Genomic DNA, 26,259 nt, shown 5'->3' on the forward strand with positions numbered 1-26,259 from the left:
CGTACAGGACGATCATCGAGGTCTAAAAAAGGTTTTTACCTCATAATCGTCTGTCGCCTGTACCATGGATTAATCGATCTTACCGCGAAGATTTTGTAAAAAGCCCATGACTGATGGATGACTGCTGGTTACACAACTAAATTAAATTATGATTATTAAATGAAATGAATGGCACTATCATCAATTTTAATATATCAATGGAAATGGATACTTGTGTACGGCGTTTCTTTACCAAAATGTGAAATGCAAATAACGTCGTACTCCAATACTACTAGCACATCACCAATTCACAATACTCAAGTATTGTTTTGGTATTGAGTGTCATTACATGGCAGACAAATATCATAAATTGAAGTATTCCATCAATAAAACAATGGCATCCATCGATGGATGGACCCGATGCACTATAGGAGATAGCACAAGAAAATAAACTATTTCCCTTACTCCAGTCACTTTTCTCCTGCTTACTCTTTTAACGTTATAGAAAAAAAATTTACTAATGTTATTTCCCCAACAATATCAATCAATGACTAAGGGTGATAAAGTAAGAGTGGCCCGATAACCCTTCGATAATACTCATATACGAATAATCCTCGAAAGAAAATAGCAAATACTGTTCACCGAGAAGCAAATTCTAAGTAAATCCCAAGAGCATTGTGTCGATAATTTTACTGCTATTGAATTATGCTTTGCCAGTAAAGTAATCTATGTTGCTATAATCAATATGGACCATTTCGGTAGTGACATAGTGCCGTATGAGTATAATTTTTCACTATTTTATGGGTAAACAAAAGATGGACGATACAACTATTCAACAGTCACCCGATCTGCAGCTATTTTCATGGTGCTATCACAGTAAAGTAATTAATTACGTTCCTGCAGTCGAGACTGACAGTTTTGGTAAAGGCTTGTCACAGTAAGGCCTGTACACTTTTAGTTTTTTAGTTTCCCCTACCATTAAAAAAACGAAATGGACTATGCAATTATCTAATAATCACGATTTCCTTTTTAGTTCTTATGTATTGCAGTTAGATTGTATATCGAATGAATTCATTATGAAGTCGCTTAGAGTAGTGATAGTATTCGCGTAAATTGAACGACAGTTATGGAGTAAACTTCATCCGTCTGAGTTTACGATATATTAAATCAGAATGTTTATTAGTTTCACTGCTACTGGCACTCTTTATCATTAAATTTTAGTCACTGCATGGCTGATCACATTCTCCTGGATGGCTATTCTCTTACAGTCTTAAAATTATTATTTACTTTATTCTGATTTTTGTGCGGTTGATGAGCTACTTTAGTAGAATTGTAAACCAATACTCTGTCCCCAATCATCAATAAATGGATGCGAAAGTTAGAATTATAATAATACGATTAAATTGCAACTAATTCTGACATTAATGCAATCTTGGGAATCATTTCGATATGGATAAGATGCATATACCGTACTTGTCCTTGCCGATACAATAGTATACTATAGATTTAAAGATTTCTAGAACTCTCATTTCATCTACAAGAAAGTTATCAGAAACTGTTTTCCTAAAGGTTAAGAACCGACTACAATTGCCCATATCAAATATACGGACTGCTTAAAGAATGCATCGCTAATCTTCCATAATCCACTCAAATTTCAGCCTATCTACAGTTAATTGACTTCTTCGCATTGCTACATGCGTGTTAACGCTTTATCGTATTATAGTAAACTTTAATCAGAAACAGAAACAACTAATTTTTATAACTTAAAATTGTCATTTTTTATAATAAAAAAGACCGAGTAAAAATGAAACAATATAGATGTTGCTATGAATTTAATCAGTGATACGTGAGACAATGGTAGATTTATGTATCCAATGTTAGAGCAAGTCCATCTTGATCGACACATATTTCAGATATATGGGCAATTAAAATCTATAACCTATAAACCTCACGCTATATGATGCAAACTCGATCAAAGCAATAGTTATAACAGAGATATCATACTACGTATAACTATGTACAGGTAACTAAAATGAATAACATGATATAACAATGAAAGACAATTCTTAACATAACAGTTTAATTGAAAAGATATGACGTCTAATTAAGTTATTATCTTGCACAAATATAGTCTTAAAATTACATACCAATCAAGTAGTGCTCGATTAATCGACGATGCTATATATAATCTATTCTCCATATATGGCCTAATAAATGCATTTATCTGCTGCTAGAACTTCAAATTTAAAAATTTGTTACTGTAGAAAATTTAAAGAGCGCTATTATGGGATACAATTTTTTGCAAATGTCATCATATAATTGTTAAAAAATCTACGTCAAAGCTTTTATGTATTCTAACGTTATCAGCGGTAATTTAAAGTCATTTAAACGCAAGAAGGAAGTATTCTATTGACTGATAGTGATGACTTTAGCAAGAGATGCTTAGCAATTTTCTTTATCACAAAGAGCCTGAGCAGTACTTAAAGGCCCTTTACTTAAAGTAACCTTTGAAATTTCTTGTAACTGCTTGATATACTTTTTGCATTGTTCAGTCTTACCTGCCAACTCGCTCTTTTGTTTGCAAATTATCTAAATAAATACAGGATATAACTTGTACGTTATACCATATCATGTATGATGATAATTTATGAGTAAAGGCTATTTTAGCAATCAAACTTTACCTCCTTGAGTTGATTGTTTTCCTTTTTAACCGCAATATGGTGCTGGATTCTTTGTTTATAGTTTTGCTGACCAACAGATTTTTCGAGCTTCAAGGATAAAATTTCGTTCTTATTGGTAAGGTCGGTGATTGCCTGCATAAAATGATAATATTTCGTATATACGCCTATTGGAAAACTAATGCACACTCTAATTTCAGAAAATATCTACCTTTTCGGAGCGTGCGTTCTGCTCTCGGGTACTTTCTAACTCTGATGTTACAGTTTGCAGTTGCTTGAAATATTTGGCTTCTAGAGATTCCGATCTAATGAATATAGTATGAGGAACTTTATTGTAGCCAATAAAAAAGAGCACTTTAGATAATTAATACTTATTCTTACCTTGATAACTTATCAAGCGTAGCTTTCAATTTAGCTTCGATATCGGTAGCATTATCATTTGCTGTATTTAGTCTAAAGCATTTGAAGTATAGCACATGAATATATTACATCTCAAGGTTTTTCATAGATAATTTTCAACATGTACATCAATAACCATTTCAACTAATACTTACGATTGTTGCAGTAAATTATTCTCTTTCAATGTATTATCCTATAACATACAATACAATACATATTTCCAGATATAGCATGATACTTTATAGTCATTCTTATTTCAGATATTTACTTACTATTGTACGCTTCAAGTTTCCCACTTCAGTGACAGACTCTATAGCTCGTGAATTAGCTTCTTGTAATTCTGACTGTAAAATTTGATATCTATAGTAGTAATACGAATTTTAATTATAGGCAATCACAATCTTTGAAGAATATTATACAGTAGCATCAATTTCATTCTACTTTAAATAAATTATCAACAATAAACCTATGTGGGACGCATACTTATCATTCCACTCTGTTGTTTCGATCTCAAACTCCATTTCAAGTTTATTATATTTATTCAATAGAACGTCGATGTCACATCGATTAGACAACTGCGCCTACATAGATGGTCAGATTTTTTTCGTTTCAATTATAACAGAGTAGCAGTTATCAATCATGACGTTATCAATACATGTACCGATGGCGCTATTACATAGCAGAATTATCATCTTACTTTAAGAGATTGTATTTCTGAATTTTTCTCTTCACGACCTCTTTCATACTCCTCTATTATTTTGGATAGAACCTGAAGCTTCTCTTTTAACGTTAATATTAATTAAGGACATTAACAATAAAAAGTAATGACAGTTACTATACGCGTATAGATATCTAATTATTTCTGTACTCAATATAACGAACGGTGCAACTAAAGCTTCTTAAATAGCTAGGATATTGTTCGATCTCCAGCGTTAATTTGCAAACATCGTTCGGATCTGCCTTCTTTGACATCTGATCAAAAAGAAAATTGTAATTTAAAAGTCTCATTATGCTTAAAACACGAAAGAAGCCAAGATTGTGCACCAGTATGATTTGCTCGCGTTATAAATTACCTCATCCTGGAGATCTTCCAATCGTCTCCCGTAATCTTCTTTTAATTCATCTAATTGTTTCTTTCGAGATTTTAACTGAGTAGATTAAAATACGTTTATGCATGCAAAAATTAAGTGCCCTAGTTTATGATTACTTGAATGCCAAATAAAGATTCGTATAAATAATATAAAGAAGTAAACATTTTTTTTGTACCTCAGTTTCTAGAGAGTCCAACTTATTAGTTAATGACTGTACTTGATCCTATTAATAGTGAAAGGTGCAGATTCTTTAACTTTAATACAATAACCAATCTCTTAAAGAATAATTTTTGATAAAATATTGTTGATTCTTTGAACCTGAGATGCAGCTAATTGTAGCGTTTGCTGATCCAATACAGCCGATAACGATTCATTGTCGTCCATTAAAGCTTCAACCTACAGGCGGAGTTATAAAACTTAGACCAAATTCAATTAGCTAGCAGAATAAATCACAGTTTACATTATGATATAACCTCCAGTTGGTACGATGCTTCCATTTTAGCGTGCTTCTCCTCTAATTCAGTAACTTTGGAGCGCAACATTGTTATTAACTTATCCTTTTCGTTTATAAAGACAACGTTAGAATCTAATAGCATTCATCTAGTAATGAAATGTTTACATATGCATATTACAACACATTAAGCACAAAGTCCTTAGGACTATTATTTTGCATACCTGTTCAGATTCGTACTTCTCAAATTCGGTAATTTGAGCTTTTGCTTCACTTAAATCGCTTTGCAAAGCTATCAATTGTTCCTAGGCAGAATAAAAGATGTGATAATTTTGTGCTGACTACATAACCTGTATCCAAAGTAAAATATATAAGTATTACATCTTTCTCTGATAGTTCTGTCTTTAAATCGCGCAGGGCCTGTAATAAACCCATTGTTTCGTTCTAAAAAATAGGACCAGAACATGAATATCTTTGTTTTTAACGTAAGCCAATAGTGTAGAATTTAAAAAAGTATTAACCTTCTGTTCGGTCTCTTTCTTTTGTAACTTTGATATTTCAGAATTTCTTTCTTGTAACTCTTCTTCCATTTTCGATGTCTTATTTAATTGATCTTTATATTTCTCAGCTATTTCGCTTATTTCTACCTGCAAAGCAGTATTCTCGGATAGCTTTTCCTTAACAATTTCTGTGTTATCATTCTCCAATTGTATCTTTGCTAGCAATTGCGTGCTTATTTGTTTTTCATTATCGAGCATTGCCATTAGGTTTCCAATCTTTTCATCTAAAACTCTTTTAGCCTCAATTTCTACGGACAGTTGTTCCTCTAACTCGCCTGTCATATGCTTAGTAAACTGTAATTCTTCAGATACTGTTTCCAGTTCATCCTGTCCAATAACCAAAAAATTACCAAAATAGTCTTCTGACAATCAATAATGATAAAGAGAATAACCTGCAGCCTTTGCTTATCTTCCAAGATAGTCGATAGTTCACTTTGCTTCGAAGACAGTTCTAGATCTGCACTTACAATTCTGGATTCCAACTTTGCAAGTTGACTAGAAATTTTATTTTTATCTTCCTCTTTTGTTCGTCGAAGTAAGTGATTTTCGGCACGAGCTTCCTCCAGATTAGACTCAAGTTTCATAATTTCGCCTTGAAAACCTAATATTAACGTTAAGCACTTTGTGAAACATCGATAATTTGATAATCCATTATACTACAGTTATTGATTCACCAAGTACGAGTATGGAATAATTAGAAGCTAATCAGTTGATACTCAAACTCAAAAAATTATTCAGTACCAACATATTGCAGTAGATGCAGCTACCTCGTAATTTCTCATTTCCTGCTTGGATGCCTGCACTAAGTTCTTTCACTTTATCATTAAGTTCAGTCTCTATTGCATGATGCCTGTTAATTTCCTTCTCTAGATTCTGCGTTATAATTAAAATCAGTAAGCTATGAATATATATTTAAAACATTATTCACAATAAAATTTAATATTGATTTGTAAGAGATTTGCAGAATAACCTCTTCTTGAACCCGCTTTGCTTGGTCCAATTTGCAATTTTCTTGCCGGAGTTTCATAACAGTCATTTCGTAACTTTCTAGTTGTTGAACGCATTGCGTTAACTTTTTCTAAATAAGAAACACTGAAATGAGTACATAAATTTTATGATTATAAAACATGCATGTTGTGTAATTATACGCCTACTTGTACTGTGCCTAACTCTTCTGTGAGTGCTTCTGCACGTTTTTCTGCTTCTAATAGTTCTAACTCTTTATCGGTGTTGACATCAGTTGGTATCTGTGTATGCACAGGTAATGATGATAAAGTCTGTTGATCTTCTGAACTTCTCCTTATTCTACTGCTTTTCGGTGTTTCTGGAATATTTTGACTCGTTGGTGTCCCAATAGACAATCGTATTGTCTTTCTCGTAGGCGTTGTGATAGTCTTAAGATGAGCAATAATCACACATTTATCTCATTTTTAGCTAGTTACACAGCATTCAGAATATGTCCAGTCATGTTTGTAGCACCTTAATAGTTTTTAAATGTAGGTCATTCAAAGCATTTCTTTCCATGTTTGTTTTTAAGCGTAAAGCTTTTATGGCATTCTAGGAGTAAGATATTAACGAATTCATCACGAACCAGCAATAAAATCTGATTTATATTTAAAGACCGTACCTCCATTTCCTCTAGCATTTTCTTATTCGAAGTTAATTCCGTTTCATATTCTGCCATTTTTCTGTTAGATATTTCTTGTTGCTCGCTTGATTCAATCTTTACCTATATCACAACAAAATTTAGTAATGACCAAGGTAAAATAGCATGTATTGCTAGGTAATCACGAATATAATACAAGCTACATACCGCCTGTAGTTCGGATCGGAGGTCGTGGGCTAATTTCCGTAGGTGATCTATTTCTGCATTAACTTCATCTTTATTCACTTCAGTCTTAACTTCAACTCCTATTTAAAAGAAAAAGCTATATTGTACTATATGCATGGCTTACTAGTACGGTTGGGTATATGATAAATAGGGAAGTATAAGGGTTTGTAATATGTAATCAATTAGAAGCATAGTATAAAAGAGGCAAGGTATTCATTTTATGCACCTGCATCGCCAGTAGCATTTCGAATTTTTCTCTCTAGTAATAATGTGTACTGGCGGATCTTGGTAAGCTCTGACGATAAACTACTATCATTCGGTGTACGGCTCCGTAACCTTTTTAGTTCCGCTGTAAAATTATATAAATTATTCATGGATAGACAAGATTATAGTTAACAATGGTATTAGCTTTTCGTTACCCCTTAAATCTAAATTTTCCGTGGCAAATCTAGTAACATCAGGATGATGTTCAATCTGATATCGAAGCTGTTCGATCTCCTTTTCCATCATCTCCTGCAGCACAATTTTAAATGAATTATCTTTATTAAATGTTTATAAAGATATCAGATATCAGTATTATCGATAATTATAATAAAATGAGTACAAATATTCAAAGAGTCCACATTTTTGAGCTTTAAGTAATCTTTGAAGCCTTACAATTTTGCTTTCGATGTGTTCAGAGTTTAAGACACTTTCTTTGTTTGATTCTAGTTTCGCTATTAAATTGTCTCTGAATTTTAAAATCATCTTGGTACTCTATATAAACAATTAACAACAGCCTATCGTATTAAACTTTTATATTCCAGAATTTCTTAAAACTCTAACCATTTACAGACATTTTAATCCATTACCTGAAGCATTTTTTCCTTCTTTTGGCATAGTTCTCCATTTTTCGATAATTTATCGGCAAGATACTTAGAGAATGAGGACATTCAGAATATGTTATAATTCTAAGATAGATCAGTTATGACATAACAATTAACAATAAGGAATAAGTAAGTTCTTTAAAACCTTCTTTTCCTGCTCAGCTTTATCGCGAATTTCCATAGCTGCTATACACATTGCCTGCCAATTGTCGCCGCTACTTCCAGTTGATAGTGTGCTGAGATCACTGGTAGAGAGAGCTAAAATACGGTATTCCAGTGTGTTACAATATGTATTATGGACACTTTCACCTTACCGTTATACACTTATACAGTACTACTATAATTATGATAACAGAGGCATGATAAAATATGCTATCAATAGTTGAAGATGTCAATTACTAATGCAATCAAAAGAGAAAACCTTTAGCGCTGCTTAATTCTTCCTTCAGCTGTCTGATTTCAGACTGTAACTGTTCAATGTTTCCCTGTGTATCTTCATTTACTACAGCCTTAAAAATTATACAAAAAGCAAATTAGAGAAAATTAGACAACTTTTAAATGACAAATTATGAATCAAGATTACCTTAGTTTTAATTAATTTCGCTTTTTTTGCAAAATTTAAGGTAGAAAACGTTTCACCAAAGCATCTGATTAATAACACAATTAAACAACATTAATCAAATAACCGACAGTTATGCAAGAGTTACAATTAACGACCGTTAATGCAAAGAATTACTTTTTACTCGGATGGACGTTTGCAATCATAAAAGTTTTCGCATTGCCTCCAAGTGAATCCTTGTAAAATATAGTAAATATGCAAATTGATAAAAATCTTACAAGAAGTATACGTCAAAAATAATATTTCCCTATAATTACCCTCAGTAAGAAAGTTAACTTGGAATCTCTGTATGGAACATGACGAGCTCGTCCATGATCAATATTAACTAAAGCCATAATGGCATTTCCTAAGGCGGATAACGATTTATTGATGCTACCGGCTTCCTAATTGAGTATTTTACATTCATAACAGTTTAATATATTTTAAGATTAAAATCTTTTAGAACTATTAGTTGAACTTGCCTTTAGTCGAGCACCTGACGCTTGTGTATCTTTCTGCCTCTCAGAGCCAGCTAAATCAACGAGATTTAACCGAGAAGTGCGAATATTTGTAACTTTTCCTTTTTTTTCCTTATTACGTAACAATAAGTAATATTCAGATTATATGATGTTAGTAATAAAAATTATTTACTGTATTATTCAAAACATTACGTTTAAGTGACATACAGGAAGTATACAAAAATGTGCACAGAAAGTCTGTAGTTAAATACTTATTATTTACCTTTAATTCAACAGATAATGAAAAAACGGCATGGCTTCTGCTACTTTCGCGGTTCATCGAAGTAGAAGCAACACGTCGATTCTTTAAGCCAGTCATTAATTCCTGAATTTTACCAGAATGATCAATAACTTAGTAATATCAATTGTTTCATAAGTTTAATTTTATTAACGAGAATAGCATTTTACCTGATAAGCATCTCGAGCATTAGTTATATACCGTTCAGTGAGCCCATCCACATACACCCCCTTTCTAATATCTTCTCTGAGATGTTGATATGGTTAAAGAAATATGAATTCATATTTAAACTATAGCAAATGTGCAATACGTATTCTCCGAGAATGCAAACAGTACACTTAAATGCAGTACAGCAGTTTTTATTTTTATGTCGTAGATATGTAATCCGGAGGACGTTATGGATGTAACATCGAGTAAATCATATATTTGTTCGTTATAAATTTCCAGAAATGAGCATTTACATAAAAATTCTATATTGTCCCCATTCTATGTAGATATGTCAAGTAAAAAGAAGATGATAGACAGTTAGAAGATAGTATTCTTTCTGATTTAGCCAAAAAATACCTATAAAAGATTGCTTAGGACGTTTAAGTTAGCTATAACTCAAAACAATTACTCCTGAAATATGTACGTACTTTTTGTAATTCCCTATTTAGGAGATTAAATAAATACTCAAAACACCTAGGGGTAATACCACGTAATTGATGTGTTAAATTATCAGACTCTTCTGAAGGCCCTGCATTTATTGTCATTTGCAAGTCAATAATATTTAAAGAAAAGATATGAATATCGATGTCAATTTATGAAATTAATGGCTACATAAGAAGAGTATTTATTGTATGCTGCAATAAAAAAATATCGTTGATAAAGCCTACGTCTTACATACCAATCATGGTGAAAGTTTTACCAGATCCAGTTTGGCCACTGCACCAATAGCGTAATAAGTAGTAATTAAAATTAGAATTAAAGCATAAAGTTCAACGTGTTATGTACTTGTATGTATCGGTGATAACATTATACGTACTATGCAAAAATTGTACCATTGTAGCCTGCCACACAGCTGTCTACTATTCCTTTTGCAACAGAAGCAAAGATTTCCTCCTACGAGAATATTAGTTCCATTAGTAAAGTTATTGGGCAGAGCGGTTACAATGAACACTTTAAGCGATGATATAAATTCTATATTGCAGACATTTTTCAGCCAGTTGATAATTTTTATTCTACTTGTATAACATTAAATCATCAACATCGCTCAGTAAAATTAGCTCATTACCCATATGACTGATCAACTGAGCTATTAAGGAACTCTTGAAAGTTTTGGCTTATGAATGTATGAAAGTAATGAGTTTCTAACTCTTAGCACTAATATCAATTGTATAGTATACTGTATGTGGTGTCTTGCAAAGGTTCAGTAATATTATTACCTGGGTGGCAGCAATATCTGCTACATAATCATAGGTGAATATTTTATCATCTGGTTTACTTTTAAGCAGCAATGAAGTGGTATTCTTAGCAGTAATGCAGCATTCCTTTTCGACACGATTAGTATCGATTCCTTCTGGTGGGCGTATCCGAACGCAAACGTTAATTGTATCTTCTTCTCTATAGCCATACAAGGTTTTAACACGTTACATCAAACAGTGTAATTTTTCGTATGTGTATGGCTACTATTCTTGTTCACGACTCTATGCTATACCATGGACTACCGTACTGTAAAGTGTAGGTACTCATTGATTTGTCGACGAACATGGTTACTTTAATTTTTTGAGTCAACTTTTCTATCAACTGTACATTTAATAATAAAAGTTCTGTCGCTAGCACGCACAGTATCATACGCAAAACTTAATGTCCCTTTACTTGCAAGATTTTAATCGACGTTATTGTCGACTCGTCTACAGTACTGTACTCAACAAGCTAAGTTGTACAACTCATCCAATCGGTATTTTGATATGATATATTAATTATCACGACAGAAGGATGAATTGGTTAGGTTATGCTGTAATTAATTCTTAATTCATTAATAATTATAATTATTAGTCAATCAGCAGGTAAGGAAAGCATGCAAACGCTCGATTAACCAAATATTTAGCATAGCACTGATCAATAATCAGTAAGATGACATGGATAACTTACCTTGAATTTTCTTTTGGCATATCTATCAAAAAGGACAAATTCACAATAAGGCCAAGTGTTGTTATCTTAGGAAATTAATTTACCCATTACTATTCAAGTTTACCCCGTTTGTATACTAAACTACTGTACTGTACACTGTACAATTTATGATATTTTCACGTAAAAACACAGTAAACATTTGAATTTTGATCAATGCATCCCCTTTAATACCACACTATACTATTTTAAGTCTACTCTATGTTTGCTGAAGAGTATAGTATACGTGTAGAAATCATGTATAAACTACGAAGTTTATTTAAAATCTTCTGTAACGGATGCAAAGTTGATACCATTAACACCATTTTAATTTGCATCGCTTGATGAAAAATGACAAGACTACTGCTGCAAACGTATTGATTATTTCTGCATGATTTCATACCTGTCCTCTATCTATTCTACAAATTTAGGCAATTAATAAACTTGAGAAAACGAAGAAAGCCTCCAGCCACTGATGTTGTTCAGTCTACCACGGGCTACAAAACGAGCCGCTACAGTGTCGCCAGTTCAACCGTAGAATGAATCACTTCAAAGGTGACGTTCGCAACGTTACAACCTTGAATACAAAATTTCAATTAAAATTAAAGCCAGTTGGCTGGATCACTGCGCATTTACAGTACTGTACGTTGCAAGGGGATGTAGCACAGCTGGTACACTCACAGTAAATAACGTACACTTTTTTGAATTTGGCGCTTTCTCCGTCTTCTGTCCTGTAGTCTGTAGCGGTAGAGTACTGTAGAGTGTAAAGTGCATTATACACAGTAGTTAGCACTGTACACTGTGCAGCACCGCTAACTGTGGACTAGTGGGTAAAATACTGCAGTGTAAATACTGTAATTTTGGCACGAGCACCGTGCAGCACGTACTGTACTGTACATTAATTAAAAGACAGCCATCTACAGTACTGTACAGTACAGTATTTTGCTGGAAAAGGTCTAATGTACTGTAGCCTGTAGCTCCCTGTTTCAGATGACGACAGGCCTGGCTTGTCCTTGACAAGGTTTACATTTAAAATTCTGCATGCAAAATTTCCCTTTAGCGATCAGTGGATAGAATTTTTCAAGAGAATAATTATAGCCGTCGGTAGAAATATCATGTACTTATACAGCATTAATACTGTAATGCTATAATACTACTAGGTCCCTGATTCAGATGACGACGGGCCTGGCTTGTCCTTGACAAGGTTTACATTCAAAATTCCGCATGCAAAATTTCCCAAGAGAATAATTACAGCCATCGGTAGAAATATCACGTACTTATACGGCATTAATACTGTAATGCTATAATACTAAGAAAAGAAGCTAAATAGTCTTTCTAGCAGCTAGTCTAAAAATAAAACTAATACAGAAAATTCTCTCATCCACGGATCACTTACCGTTCAATTACATACAGTATATTCATTAATAGTCAAGGACTTGCAGATGTTAAGCTTGCAGCATCTCGATGGGGTCTTGAACAGTTATTGTCAACAACAGAATATTACTTTTTAATGAACTTATCATTAATTTGAGCTGTATATTTACGCGTATAATACATTGTATCACAAACAGTTGTATGTACACTACATCTATATCCATATACAATTTTTACGGTTTTATCATAGCAGAGGACAAAATATCAGTCCTTGGTTGCCTATCGTCCTATGCATGATATTCCAAATATTGAGAATCAGGCGTACATCATTTTACAATTCTCTATCGCTTGATCATTGATTGACGCAGTTGTGCCAATCCATTCTACCCTTTTATAGCCTACGCTATACGTATACTAATATTTATACAATGCAAGACAGCGACAGTCTATGTCATTAATTCACATGGCAAATACAGTTATTCCTCCAAGCCTTCATCATCAAATGATAGCAATTTTGTATTCTTGATGCTCTTCATGTCACTCTTTTTAGATTTTCCATCCGAACTAGCCGAACTTTTCGTCGAAAATTTACTATTATTTCGTTCATTCGAATTTTCACTGCTCTTGGCTCTCTTTTTGAATACGTGTTTAGTCCCGGACACCTCGCTTGTAGATTCATGCTCTTCGTCTATTTAATTATATTACATTTTAAATAAACAATCATATTGAAGCTTGTAGAATATGTATTTCATTATTCAAGTATTGCTCTATAACTATCAATATCCATTGCATTTTTTTAATGCGATTGCAACACATTAAAGTTACCAAGTAGATAGTCGATTACTGACTACTATACTGTACTGTGCAGTGTACACTGTGCATATAATATAGCACGTTTCGAGCAGTCTAAATTTGGACAAGATAATAACTGAATTAGTAAACCGCAAATCAGAAGACTGTACTTTTTACAGTCCCTGGTAGAGCACTGCTGAACTGATTGGAATTGTTCACCTACATCACGGTTATCAGATACGCGCAGATGGTATAGATAGCTTCAACTTCGAGTAGAGTAGACAAGTAATGGACGTAAAATAGCACCAATATCCCTATTGACTGTACCGTATTTCACTAACTTCAAGGTAATAGTTTCATATGATCGATTGTATTTGCGTCTATGATCAATATAATCTATAATCATACCGTCATGTTGCCTTTTTTGAGAAAGTTGCTCCTTAAATCGATCGGCTTCATCACAAGTTACTTCCTTAGGATCAAAGACGACAACAGGCTGTTCGTCTTCTCGATCAATTTCATCTTGTAAATCTTCCAAAGTTGGTATATTCTTTTTAGTATTTATGGTCGGTTCATCGACATAATTTACTTTATCTTTAAACTTCTGTATGAATTTAGGCACTTGAGGTTTGATATAATTTACGTCGCTTCGACGACCACGACCAGCCATTTGCGTATATGATATTGACAGGCCGATGATATTTTCCTGTGAGTAGACTGACACTCCACTCCGACCCAGGCAGATGGACGTACGGATACCCATTTACGTATATTGATTGATACTGACAGGCCGATGTTTTCCTGCGAGTAGACTGTTACTCAACTCCGACCCAGGCTGATGGACGTACGGACACCAACTCAACTATACTGTATCGTAGTTCCGTCGCTTCGACGACTGCGACCAGCCATTTATGTACAGTATATTGGCTTGATATTGACAGCCCTACGTTTTCCTGTGAGTAGACTGTCGCTCAACTCCGACCCAGGCAGATGGACGTGCGGACACCCATTTACGTAGATTGATTGATATTGACAGGCCGATGTTTTCCTGCGAGTAGACTGTTACTCAACTCCGACCCAGGCCGATGGACGTACGGACACCAACTCAACTATAGTTCCGTCGCTTCGACGACTACGACCAGCCATTTACGTACAGTATATTGGATTGATATTGACAGGCCTATGTTTTCCTGTGAGTAGATTAACGTATATTGATTGATATTGACAGGCCGATGTTTTCCTGTGGGTAGACTGTCACAGTGTCACTCAACCTCAACTTAACTTGACCCAGGCCGATGGACGTGCGGACACCAACTCAAGTGTACAGTACACTTCAACAGTACATAGTATTGAACTGGTTGTACAATGTACTGTACGCTTATACGGTGCTGTACTGTACTGTACAGTACACTGTAACCGTAGAGGTTATGACAGTATCGCAAACAGCCCTTGAGTATCATATCAATCACAAGCTCACGTTGAGCTCCACGCTGTCTTATTACAGCTCCATCAATGCAATCAATGATTCCATACTGTACTGTTAATTGAGGCAGAATTGGATGCGATCATGGCCCAAAACGAAGCTGCTAAACTTGAAAATATACTTGGCAGGCTGTTAACACCGGATAATACAGTCATTCAACAGGTTTAAATTGATCTTAACATTTCGTTCATGATATCATGTTATAAAGAGACTAAATTTAGAAATGTTCTACAAACACAGTCGAGCACGGTATGCATGATTTTCATAGGAAAAAAACTTGTCAAATTTTAGGGCTAACAGTGAAAGTGAGTGAGTTGATCATTAGCTTTAAGCCTGATAGATGACAGTGTATAAAACTGCAATCGCTATAGTAAACCAATTCTATTGAACGGGATACTCACCTAGGACTATAGGAATGAATTAAAATTTCAATTTGAATCGTTTATGCATGAATCGAAAATGAAGTACTTGTAATTTTAGATGCAGCCGACCCACCCATCATTGAATCTCCTCAATCAGCGATAGTCAACCCGTTGCTTAGCTGAATTGCCAATTTTTAGCTGTATACCCTAGTAACACTATAAAACGCAAATGGCACTGCAACACGAGCCATTAACCACTAGGTGTGCAGCTGTTACCATGGAACTAAGATCTGATTTGTTCACGTATACTGTACAATGGATAAATATGGACGTAGATATACGTATGAACTAAAATTGATTACATCGAAGAGTGTACAATGTACATTTTTGAACCTGATATACCCAAGTTATGACAGTGAAGGCATTCATCCACTGTATTAAGTGCAGTCATAAATTAGCCATTTTTTCTTCATAGCCACTGTACTGACTGCATAGACACAGTACAGTAGGAGTAGCACAAAATCAGAAACCAAATTTACAGTAACATAAGACCTTACACAATACAGTCGATCATTAATAGCTCTAGACGTATAATTAATTTAATCAATCATTTATATACAGTAAACTATGATGATGAATAATACGGTTCTGCAAGCTTTTGCTATTGATTGTACTGTAATTAGTTCGAGTCATCTTGTTGTAGAAGCTAATGCTAAGGATATATTCACTGTAAGATACTAATTATGACCTTCTCAGATTAGTCAAGCAAGTAATAAAGAAATTTTCTAACGCATCTTGGGAAATTATTCTATCATACGAATACTCTATTCTTCTTAGGCTACCACAGAATTGAAGGAAATCCTTAAATCTCCTGCCGTAATAGGACAACTTGCTTCTTTGTTAACCGTTTCCCAATTTCCACAAGTGAGAAATGTTGCTTTTTTCTATCTTTTCATATGTTTACGAAGCAGGAAAACTGTACGATTCTTATCTTTTGACCAATCTTCTGTGACCCACTACACATATATAAAAAATCATTAAATCTATTAGCTAATTTATATCTTATAAAGGTTCGACAGTATGCCGCTATCTTACTTAGACGAAAGATATCAAAGTTGTGGAATAAATTGGATTCTGATTCACGTTTCAGGTAATTTAAACCTAACATGCCCGAATATACCGACGTTAATCGTGCAACAAATTCTGTATGCCTCATCTATTAAATATAAATCATGCAGTAGACGTGAATGTACCTCTGAACTGGAGAACTTAATAAGCCATCACCAAAAATCATTAAAAAATATTTAACATTTTTGCAAGCAGAACTCTTATAATATGTTCGTCAATAATAATGGCAATATCATGTTACGTACATTTTGAGTAGCCTCTAAAATATCGCAATTTAAGATCAACGAACGCTAACGTTAGAGTAAAGGTGTTTAGAACACTAGTAATTACCTTAATAGATATATGGCGGTATTACATGCAGTCAGTGAAACAATTGATTATACTAGCACACATGTTCATATACTCATATAATGCATTAATACTTTTACAATACGTAGGATGAAGCAATTATGTTTACAAGCATTGACACAAGAATCAATGTAAGTCTGAAAATGAAATAAATGTAACACTACTGTACTCATATGCTATCTCTAAACGTTGCTGTGTTGATTTAGTATTCCTAATATGAGATATTTACTGCTTGTAAGTAATATATAGACTGTAGACCATAATAAATTATATTATGGTATCAAGTACAATGAAATATCAAGCTCTGGCTAAAAATAGCTCAAGGGTTAATTAATTTTAATTAGTACTTACCTTTATTCTCAAATATAGCAAAATCGTTCAACACTCTATCGCCGAAATTGTAAGTTTTTATCGATGATAATGAAATTTCTTCTTCTGCTGTACTATAAACCTGTATGTTATCAATTACTCTATTTTACAAATGCCATGTATAAACATACACATTTGCACTATACCTAGATAAGCGTAATTGCAAAATACGACTTACCTGAAGGAAATTGGAATGAGTTGATGATCCTTCTTAGTGAGTATACCAAAAGTCCCGATGGAAAGCTAGTAGAAGTAAGGAGTTATTCGACAGTTGAGATAACAAAATTTCAGTAGTACATTGATTACTGCGATATTTAACAGTCTACTCTTGAATTTGTCACCTCCAATTAGATTGGAATGCACGTGTTAAAATCTATTTCGTCTAATGGTGGAGAAACGGTAATCATAATTTTGAAGCAATATTAATCTTCATTATCATATGAGAATTAAATCATGTCATTAAATCCGGAGTTAATTGAAAATAGCAAATTAACCCCCGTCACATTGATTCTATTACAGCTAAAACCTTATTTGTCGTCACTATTTCCTTTATTTGGTGCTTGCCTAAGTAATACTGACAACGTCATTATAAGCTCATATGCTTTAGAGTAAGTCGAATACATTTATACTGGCATAGGTCTTCAGCTAATGTTTATCATAAGGCCTTGTATATAGTAATACCATATTCATTTTTTCAGAGTAATGACCAATATTATGGATTATTTAGGTCCTAATGATATTGTAAGTTTGGCTGCAGATATTTGTTCAGTACTCATACATAGTCATTATTAGTTAAGGATCACATATATGAACTACTATGGCAATATATCTATTCATGAGCTACAGTTATGTTCGACGTATGAAATTTTATTTAATGAATAAGATATCTCTCTAGGCTATCATAAAACCTTTCATTCCCAAAGCCATAGATGTTATAAAGAAACTGTTAACAACTGATGAGGTACAGCACTATAATTTTAATATACGGATGAAATTTTGCATGAACTAGCAGAATGATACTAAAATCTTAAATCCATTATCACATAGATCAGAGCTCAAGAAGCTATGGAATTCTTCGACCAAATAGCAGAGTCTAATATTAACTTGTTAAATTCCAATCTATTAGAAGTTATTCAATTTTGTCTTCAGGTAAAATCTAGATGGTATCCTTTATTGTCGGTTACTATTACGGTTAAAGTTATTATAAATTACTTTACATATTTCATAAGCGATAGAAATATAGATCTTATTGCCACTATATTAGTACGAATTACTTCCCCATTTTAGATTGCTCAAAATGATCAATTTGAAGACAGCACACGTTGCAAAGCCTTATCGTTTATAAGTTGGGTAACAACTCTTAAAAAGAAGGTACTGTTAGATATCTATTCATTCCTAAATGTTTCCATTCCTTCGATTAAAATAAGTTATTTTTAAATGTTTACAGTCGATGTTAAGATTAAACCTGGTTCCAACGGTACTGGAAGTGATATTTCCTATATTGTCATCTTCTGCTTCGAGCGATGACACTGATATGGATGATGATGAAAGTGAAAACTCTGTTGTAACGAATGCTGGGCAGGTATATTAATAGTAGCAAACAAGATCCATTACTATGCTACCTTGAATTTCTTATCAAAATACGCGCTTTGCAATCGATAACTACGAAATTTATGTTTTTATTTGTTACTCACTAGCTTATTGACGTCTTTGCCCTACATCTACCGCCTGAAACGTTCTTCTCTTTCTTAGTAAGTAGCATCTTATCGCTAAATTCATAAATTGATATAAAATAGATAAATATACGAGAATATTTACGGTGTACATACAGGCTTATCAGAATCTCTACATTTTTTCAGTTTCCTTATATTGATCGATACTTCAATAGCCAGGAACCTTTAAAAGTGAAAGCCGCACTTGTTTCTATCGCTGTCGTGGCTGAAGGCTGCAGTGAATATATACGATTCAAGTAAAGGCTATATATTCATATGTACCCATTCTTGTTTTAATAATCTTTATCACCATATGCTATTAATGTACATTATTTGTATTTTTTATGCCGTAAAAACAACTACTGTAGATTGTTAGATAGAATGGTTATGTGCATTGGGAAAGGTAAGAATATAAGACTTATATAAATGGTTAATCAATTACCTTATCCTTAAGGTTTACAATATTATCAAATTTTAGGTATAGAAAGCCATCATGAGATCGTACAGAACGCTGCATTGTATGCTTTGGGACAATTTGCTATGTATTTACAGGTAAAGTTACCTAATCAAATCTCTAGTAGCATTCTAATCGTCATAAAAAAATTTCTATTTTTCAATTATTTTTGCAGCCCGATGTAAATAAATATGCACCAAATATACTGCCACTACTATTCAATCATTTGGGGAATCTAGTTAAGAAAGCCACTGCTAACAAAACTTTCGCAATCTCACGTGCCTACTATGCGCTTGAACAATTCTGTGAACATTTAGGTAAGTAATTGTGGTAATTGTCATGCATACTTAATGAAGAAGTTGATCTAAACAAAATTATTTCCATTAACAGATGCCGATATTAATCCATATCTTCAGTCCCTTCTAGAAATGCTTTTAGCGACTTTGAATAATACACAGGTAAAGTCACACAATCATACTACAGTAGATCAAGTTCTGAGTTCTGAAATACAGGACTGCGAAATACCTCAATGATAGATCAGAAGCGATTTCACATACATCATATAAAACTATAATAATTCTAATAAGAATATACTTTTCTTGATTACATTATCGATTTAGATTTCGTTTATTAAAGAATTAGCCATAAGTGCTCTCGGCGCTACAGGTTTTCTACTTAGCTTTTATCTTGAACGAATCATTCATAATACTAGATTACATGTATTGTACGAATTTGACTGTTACGGAATATTTAAACAATTAAAAAACTTCTCTAAATGTACTTTTTTTTCTCAGTTAATGCTGCCAAAGATGCAATTAGACCGTATTTTCAGGGCATTGTGGACATTTTAAAAGTTAGCTAACTGTTACTTTCTTCCTTACGTTATACTTAGTTGCTTATGTATAAATTTGACCTTCTCATATTTAGCCTTATATCATATTGCACGTGGCCGATTCCGGAGAATGTTTTGACTTAAGACTTCAGGCCATTGGTACGAATACTACTCAACAAATATTGCTTTAATAAAATCTAATTTGTTCTCTTATAGATGATTTACCAAAAAGCTTATTTTATCGCATTGATTCATTGTAGTAAATGTTTCTATCATATGATTGTGTGTTATAAGATACCCTTGGGTGCCTAATTCGGTGCACCAATGAAGAAATTTTGGGCAGCTTTGCCGAAGAGTGTGTCCAATTAGGCCTGGTTAGATTTTTTTAACTAATAATGCAGTACTACACCGTAATGTATATATGGTCATTCTTACTAATTCTTACCCATAGAATCTTATTAATGAAGTTGATGATCCTGATTTAAGGCGGTGCATGTAAGCTATGCTTAGTACTCTTTACAGTAAATGTTCATATTCGTCTACCTGATGAGTAATGTCATCTTAACATTTCCGCCTTAGATACTCACTCATAGCAGCGATCTCAAATCCCACTCCAAATGTTATTCGGAAATACATAAATACAATTGCTATGCGTATGATCTCAAGCATTCAATCACGCGATGGACTCTTGGTATCTCACTACCAGTACACAATTCTTGATAGTAAAATTTTAATTTAGCTAACATATTCTCAATTGGTTAGATTCCAACTGGTATTGGAGACGGTCCATTGTCTGGTCTTATAGACTTCGAAGATAACGGTAGTGATGATGACGATGATGATAAGTAAGTAAATAACTTCTGTAAAAGGTATTGGGTCTATAGTAATCTTATCTAATTATATTAAATAGGTATTGCGAGGTTTCTAATGCGTTTCTCGCTGAGAAAGAAGATGCGTGCAATTCGATAAGTGAAATTGCAAAAAACATAGGGTAAGAAGTAATTCTGTATAGCAATTCTATATAGACTTTTATATAGTGTACACCTCACCCTGCATCCCTACAAAAAGTTGACATAGATAATAGCAGCTATTCGAATCTTCCTTGGAGTACACGATACTATTACCAATTGAAAAACTGCCACATGATGAATTGATTGATCTATGTCTTTAAATCAGTTACGGGGGATTGTTCGTAATATGCTAAATTGCATGATTTGCACAGAGAGTACTTTTTCGAGCTAGCTTTGCTCCCTTTTACACTGTTTTAGAAATATCAAAAGATTAACATAGTGATATCTAAATTAATCGTAACATTTTATGCTATATGGACTAAGCTACATCTTGCCAATCTTAATTAAATCACTCGATGTTACTAATTTCAAATAACTGATATTTTTCTAATGACGGACTATTGTCAATGCTATTACAATTTACAGTAATAGCTTCCTCCCCTATCTTGACGAATCATTAATTGAAGTTAACAAGTTGATAACGGTAGGTCTAAGCTATCTATTATACTCTTATAAATGCAGGACCAAACATTGGCAAACTTGACGATTAGCATCATCTAATGTATTATTCACTTAAAAATAATAGTCTGAATGGGAAAATATCCGAAAAGCTGCAGTATCATGTTTAGCCACACTTTGCCGCCTTCTGTATGCCTGCCACCTACAATTTAAGAGTGGAAGTGCACCAAGTAAGACTGTACATCAGATAATAAATTTTATCCTAAGATTTGGCATCCGTAACACCAAAATTTAATCTGAATTTTACTTACTACAGCGGTTTTTAAGGCGTTGGAGAATTTACTAAACACCGTAATACAGATAATTGGAGAAGATCCAGATCGAATAGTGGTGATAGCTGCCTTGGCTGCTGCTGAAGAAATCATGCGTGATTTACGGGAAGACTTTGTAAACCAATGCCCAGAGTTATTTCCTGGATTTATCAGAATTGTAGCAAGAGTCTTAAACAATGGTGTTAGTGAATAATTTTTGGAGAATTCTCTTAGATTATTTTCACGTATAAATTGCTGCTATTGTTCAAAATATTTCGTATACGCATAATAATAATAAAAAAAATTTATTATTAATGTGAATATTATTGATTTATAATTGATTTCGTTACAGGTTGCTTGTCAAGATAATAGCGATAATGGAGATGCAGAAGAAATTGATGAAGGCATTGTAAGCGAAAGCGTTAAGCAGTAGTAATGCGTACTACTTGTGTCATAAGAACTCTTTTGATCCAGAAAAAAAATTCCACTAAATATATCTTGCGTTTTGTGTTTTACATTTATATTAGGCGGAGTACGATGGATTGGTGGTAGAACACGCTGGTAATCTATTGCCAATAATTATAAATTTAGTGGGCGGAGAAAATTTTGCCCCTTCATTTGGTGAAATTTCGTCCTTACTAGTAAAAAGAAATGTAAGCTCAATACTGATGCAGCAATATTTTTAAGAGTTTGCAGTAACTCTTATTTATATTTTTGTGTATTATATATCAACTGTTTGATAGCGTCCATCCTCTTCAGTATCGGAGCGTTCGTTTGTTATAGGAACCTTAGCTGAGGTTGGTTAATCGATTTTCCATTATTGTAGTTAATATATTAAAGGCTAGCATGATATCAACGTTAATATCAATACCACAATTGTGGAGTAGATGAGTGCTTCAATGAGGTCTGCAATAAAACCGTTCGTGAAAGATTTATATCCACTCTTTTTGTCATCAACTGATGACGAAGAAGATGATGTTTGCAATAATGCAATTTATGGATTAGGTTTACTAGCGCAGCATGGTGATCAAGTTATGTACGGGTAGGTTATTATTGTTTTGTTTACCTTCGCCGACTATTGTAAAATAGTCGCAATTATCCAACTCTAATGTATAATTGTCCCTTTAATATAGAAACTACATGGCTATTTTACAAGCATTATTTCGCGCAGCACCTAAACGAGGCAATAGATGCCGCCAACTATTGGATAATATATGTGCTTGTGTTTCCAGACTAATTATAGCAAATGATACACTTGTGCCTATAGATAATGTAAGTTTGCTGTAATTGCTATTCAGCCATCGTTAACGAGAAGTAGTTAAGCTTAATAATCATAATGCTATTATAATAAAACAATATCTGCTATCTGAATAGGTATTCCCACAAGTTGTATCTAATTTACCACTAGTAGTGGACAAGGAGGAAAACAAAGTAGTTTTTACAAGTATCCTCAAATTACTAAATGCTGGACATGCTCAGGTATATTCATAACGAATTGTGAATTTTAGTGCAAATTTTTCTTTTGTCATAAAGGAATATAGGCTTTAATATAATCCGAAATAATTTTTATTACTTATCGGTTAAGGTATTTAGCCATATGGACCGTTTAATAGTCATCTTCGCTACGGTATTATCTGACAGCGAAGTCGATGAGGGTAAATAATTGAAAAAATATTATAGTGTTGCTTGTGTTAACGATGATTGTGCAGTACTGACTGCAGGAAATGTACTAATTCATATCGTATCTCATTCATGCTATTAGATACTGTCACTATTATCCATCATATTGTAGCTAATGTGCGTCAGCGCTTTCCTGCCGAGTTTGATAAAGTCGTTGCAACGATGAATGCATCTCAGAAAGCTGCTATGCTAGCTGTTTTTGAAGGAAAATCCAGCTGATTACAGAAGCAACTGTTTTTTCTAACCTAAATAATCGTACTGCGCAAAGCGTGTAAAAATCTTTCTTATTACTGCTTTGAGTCATTAGGCCCATATTTGCATAATAATTATTTAACTAAGTCAAATTATTACTGTACTCTACAATTCAATAAAGGCTATAATAATTTACTACTCATTATAGATTTATCATCGTAGAAAATTTCTCATTATTCCAATCATGATATAGACAATGACCGAATGGCTACAAAAAATAGTTTCTTTGACTGTTAAAGGTTAACTTTTCTATCATAACTTAGTCATTATTGATCTACATTATATCTAGTCTTTTCCTAATGGAGTCATACAGAAGGTGTCATTACGTACGTATTGATAGATGCGAATATGCTGTCATATACATATACATATACATATACAGATTAAGAACGTTATTAGACACGATGCTTTTTGATACTCATGACATATTCTGAAAAATGGTACAAATGATAAATAAATTTATGTTGCTAGTATGTAAGAAATAGGATTATAAAAGCTAATTACTTTTTGTGTATTGAAGTCCTTAGACACTCTCCTTTTGGATATTCTTTATTATTTGCTAACCTTATTTACGTTATTACTTACTGAAATTTTCGTCCGGATCAATAATCTCTTGCGTGCTAATTTAATTCAAATAATTTTGTAGCGCAGTAATTATAATGTGAATCTGTACCTTTGATACAGTATTATCATTGATGCTACGTATGCTCCTGAATCTATTGCCGCAAATTCTATCCATCTTAGTAAGAAAAGGCCCAGAAAGTGTAGTAACGTATATCGTATGTTCTACCCTAGTTATCATATATCTGATCATAAAATTTGGAATAGCTATGTAATAAAAATTATATCCGCACTTCCTAATTACTGAATATACTTAATAACAGTCAAATTCTATCCTTCTTTCTAACTGTAAACTAACTTTGACAGCTTTCGAGTATAATCGCGTCACCATTTTCGAGAAAGTTGTACTGTATGCTTTTACGAAACGTTCATGTCCGTTACTGTATTCCTTACCACTTAAAAGCTGCAAATTACACATTTATAAGCGTTTCCGAATCTTCTCATCCTTCTGTATTAATCGTATAATGTACCAATCTCTCGCCTTATTGTATATTTATTAATCTCAGGAAATAACCCGATATTCGAAAGTTGATCAAAATTACGGTACTTTTAGTAAAATACAAAATGACTAAGTTCGTTTAGAGCACTATTAGGGAAGTTTAAATGATGAAGTTTTGTATATAGACTTAGATAAGAGATATTGATCATTCAGTAGATATCGTAATTTATAAAAGCTATAGTGAATAGTAAAAAGGTCAAAATTGATCGATAATTTGTTTCACTGATAGAAAGTACTGCGTTTGAAGTTCGTAACAGCTCGCTTTCAAATTTTTAGTCACCAATTTATTGCAATGGCTGCACCTCTAATCATGTAATCCATGATAAGCCCCATACAGTCCTATAGTAAATATATTGATATAAATTATTAATAATAGGTCATTAATCGATTATAATTATTAACCTTGAGTTGCTATCCTTGCTTCCTTCACTGCATCATTGACCATATGATTGTAATTTATTTCTTAAAATTTCAACACATTATACCATTATTCCGCTATGTAGGGCGAATTATTTGTGCCCTAACTTCCATATCTACTGAATCACTTCTTAGACTAATAGGTACCTGGCATGTACCCTATTAATTAATTAGCGTACAGTAGTTGTGGTGCCTTGAAATCAAAGATAGGCAATAAAATCTTTTAAACATTAAGCCAATTCAAACACTACTTCGATCTGACTTTGTCGTACTACATGTAGTAATTTATTGCTACCATATTCGGAAGGTTAAATTGTCATAAACTTTAGGCGCCATTCTGAGGCTAGAAGGGAAATGCAGATGTCCAGTAAACTCAATGCTGTCCAAGTCTGTTCCGTAGTTATGCACAAAACGATTATTAATATGTAAGATACCGCAGTTTACCTAGAGATGTCAATCTGAAGCTTATTACACTACAGAATTTTATACCAGCGGCCTATTTACAACTATTCACCTGATTAGAATAAATCAGAAGTGAAGTATTGCTACTATGTACGTTTATGTGTAACTATGTAAATATTAGTAAGTATAAGAGTACATGATAGGTAAACAAAGTACAAATTAGTGATTTCATTGGATTAGTCATCTGCTGATACAGTGTTGCTTTTATTAATAAAGTAAGGTTAACTGTAGCATCAATTAAAAAAATAAAAAGTTGGATCATTCTTCCTTCACATTTTTATATACATAGAGCTAAACGCGTGATCCATCAGTATTACAAACACTGATACGAATAGCA

General features: G+C 33.3%; 3 protein-coding genes across 3 annotated transcripts; 1 reads left to right on the forward strand and 2 right to left on the reverse strand.

Annotated features, from left to right (window-relative positions):
- Positions 1–8,372: 8,372 nt before the first annotated feature.
- TRIADDRAFT_30550 (uncharacterized protein) lies at positions 8,373–10,744 on the reverse strand (the record flags this gene model as incomplete). Its single annotated transcript, XM_002116201.1, has 11 exons — positions 8,373–8,502; positions 8,592–8,650; positions 8,732–8,853; positions 8,932–9,043; positions 9,195–9,296; positions 9,380–9,455; positions 9,604–9,695; positions 9,845–9,945; positions 10,096–10,133; positions 10,234–10,310; positions 10,634–10,744. Coding segments are annotated over 11 exons (1,020 nt in total), but the record flags the coding sequence as incomplete, so codon positions are not given.
- Positions 10,745–13,207: 2,463 nt separating this feature from the next.
- On the reverse strand, positions 13,208–14,193 carry TRIADDRAFT_60125 (uncharacterized protein; the record flags this gene model as incomplete). Its single annotated transcript, XM_002116202.1, has 2 exons — positions 13,208–13,419; positions 13,932–14,193. 2 exons carry the CDS (start codon positions 14,191–14,193, stop codon positions 13,208–13,210), a joined length of 474 nt encoding a protein of 157 aa, XP_002116238.1.
- Positions 14,194–15,995: 1,802 nt separating this feature from the next.
- TRIADDRAFT_60126 (uncharacterized protein) lies at positions 15,996–23,890 on the forward strand (the record flags this gene model as incomplete). The annotated part of the gene is made up of 36 exons (XM_002116108.1): positions 15,996–16,097; positions 16,206–16,292; positions 16,439–16,518; positions 16,934–16,975; positions 17,214–17,244; positions 17,364–17,465; positions 17,565–17,612; positions 17,733–17,821; positions 17,912–17,954; positions 18,109–18,174; positions 18,261–18,362; positions 18,501–18,584; positions 18,661–18,795; positions 18,911–18,964; positions 19,073–19,182; positions 19,294–19,328; positions 19,404–19,477; positions 19,555–19,696; positions 19,770–19,837; positions 20,000–20,045; positions 20,174–20,232; positions 20,307–20,370; positions 20,506–20,585; positions 20,974–21,056; positions 21,122–21,202; positions 21,648–21,705; positions 21,808–21,910; positions 21,997–22,193; positions 22,344–22,400; positions 22,519–22,644; positions 22,735–22,788; positions 22,879–23,033; positions 23,125–23,263; positions 23,366–23,470; positions 23,577–23,646; positions 23,754–23,890. The coding sequence occupies 36 exons, from the start codon at positions 15,996–15,998 to the stop codon at positions 23,888–23,890; spliced, it is 3,108 nt and encodes a 1,035-aa protein (XP_002116144.1).
- Between the last annotated feature and the right edge of the window lie 2,369 nt (positions 23,891–26,259).

This window comes from Trichoplax adhaerens, genomic scaffold (genome assembly GCF_000150275.1).
Source record: "Trichoplax adhaerens TRIADscaffold_14 genomic scaffold, whole genome shotgun sequence".
Taxonomy (NCBI): domain Eukaryota; kingdom Metazoa; phylum Placozoa; class Uniplacotomia; order Trichoplacea; family Trichoplacidae; genus Trichoplax; species Trichoplax adhaerens.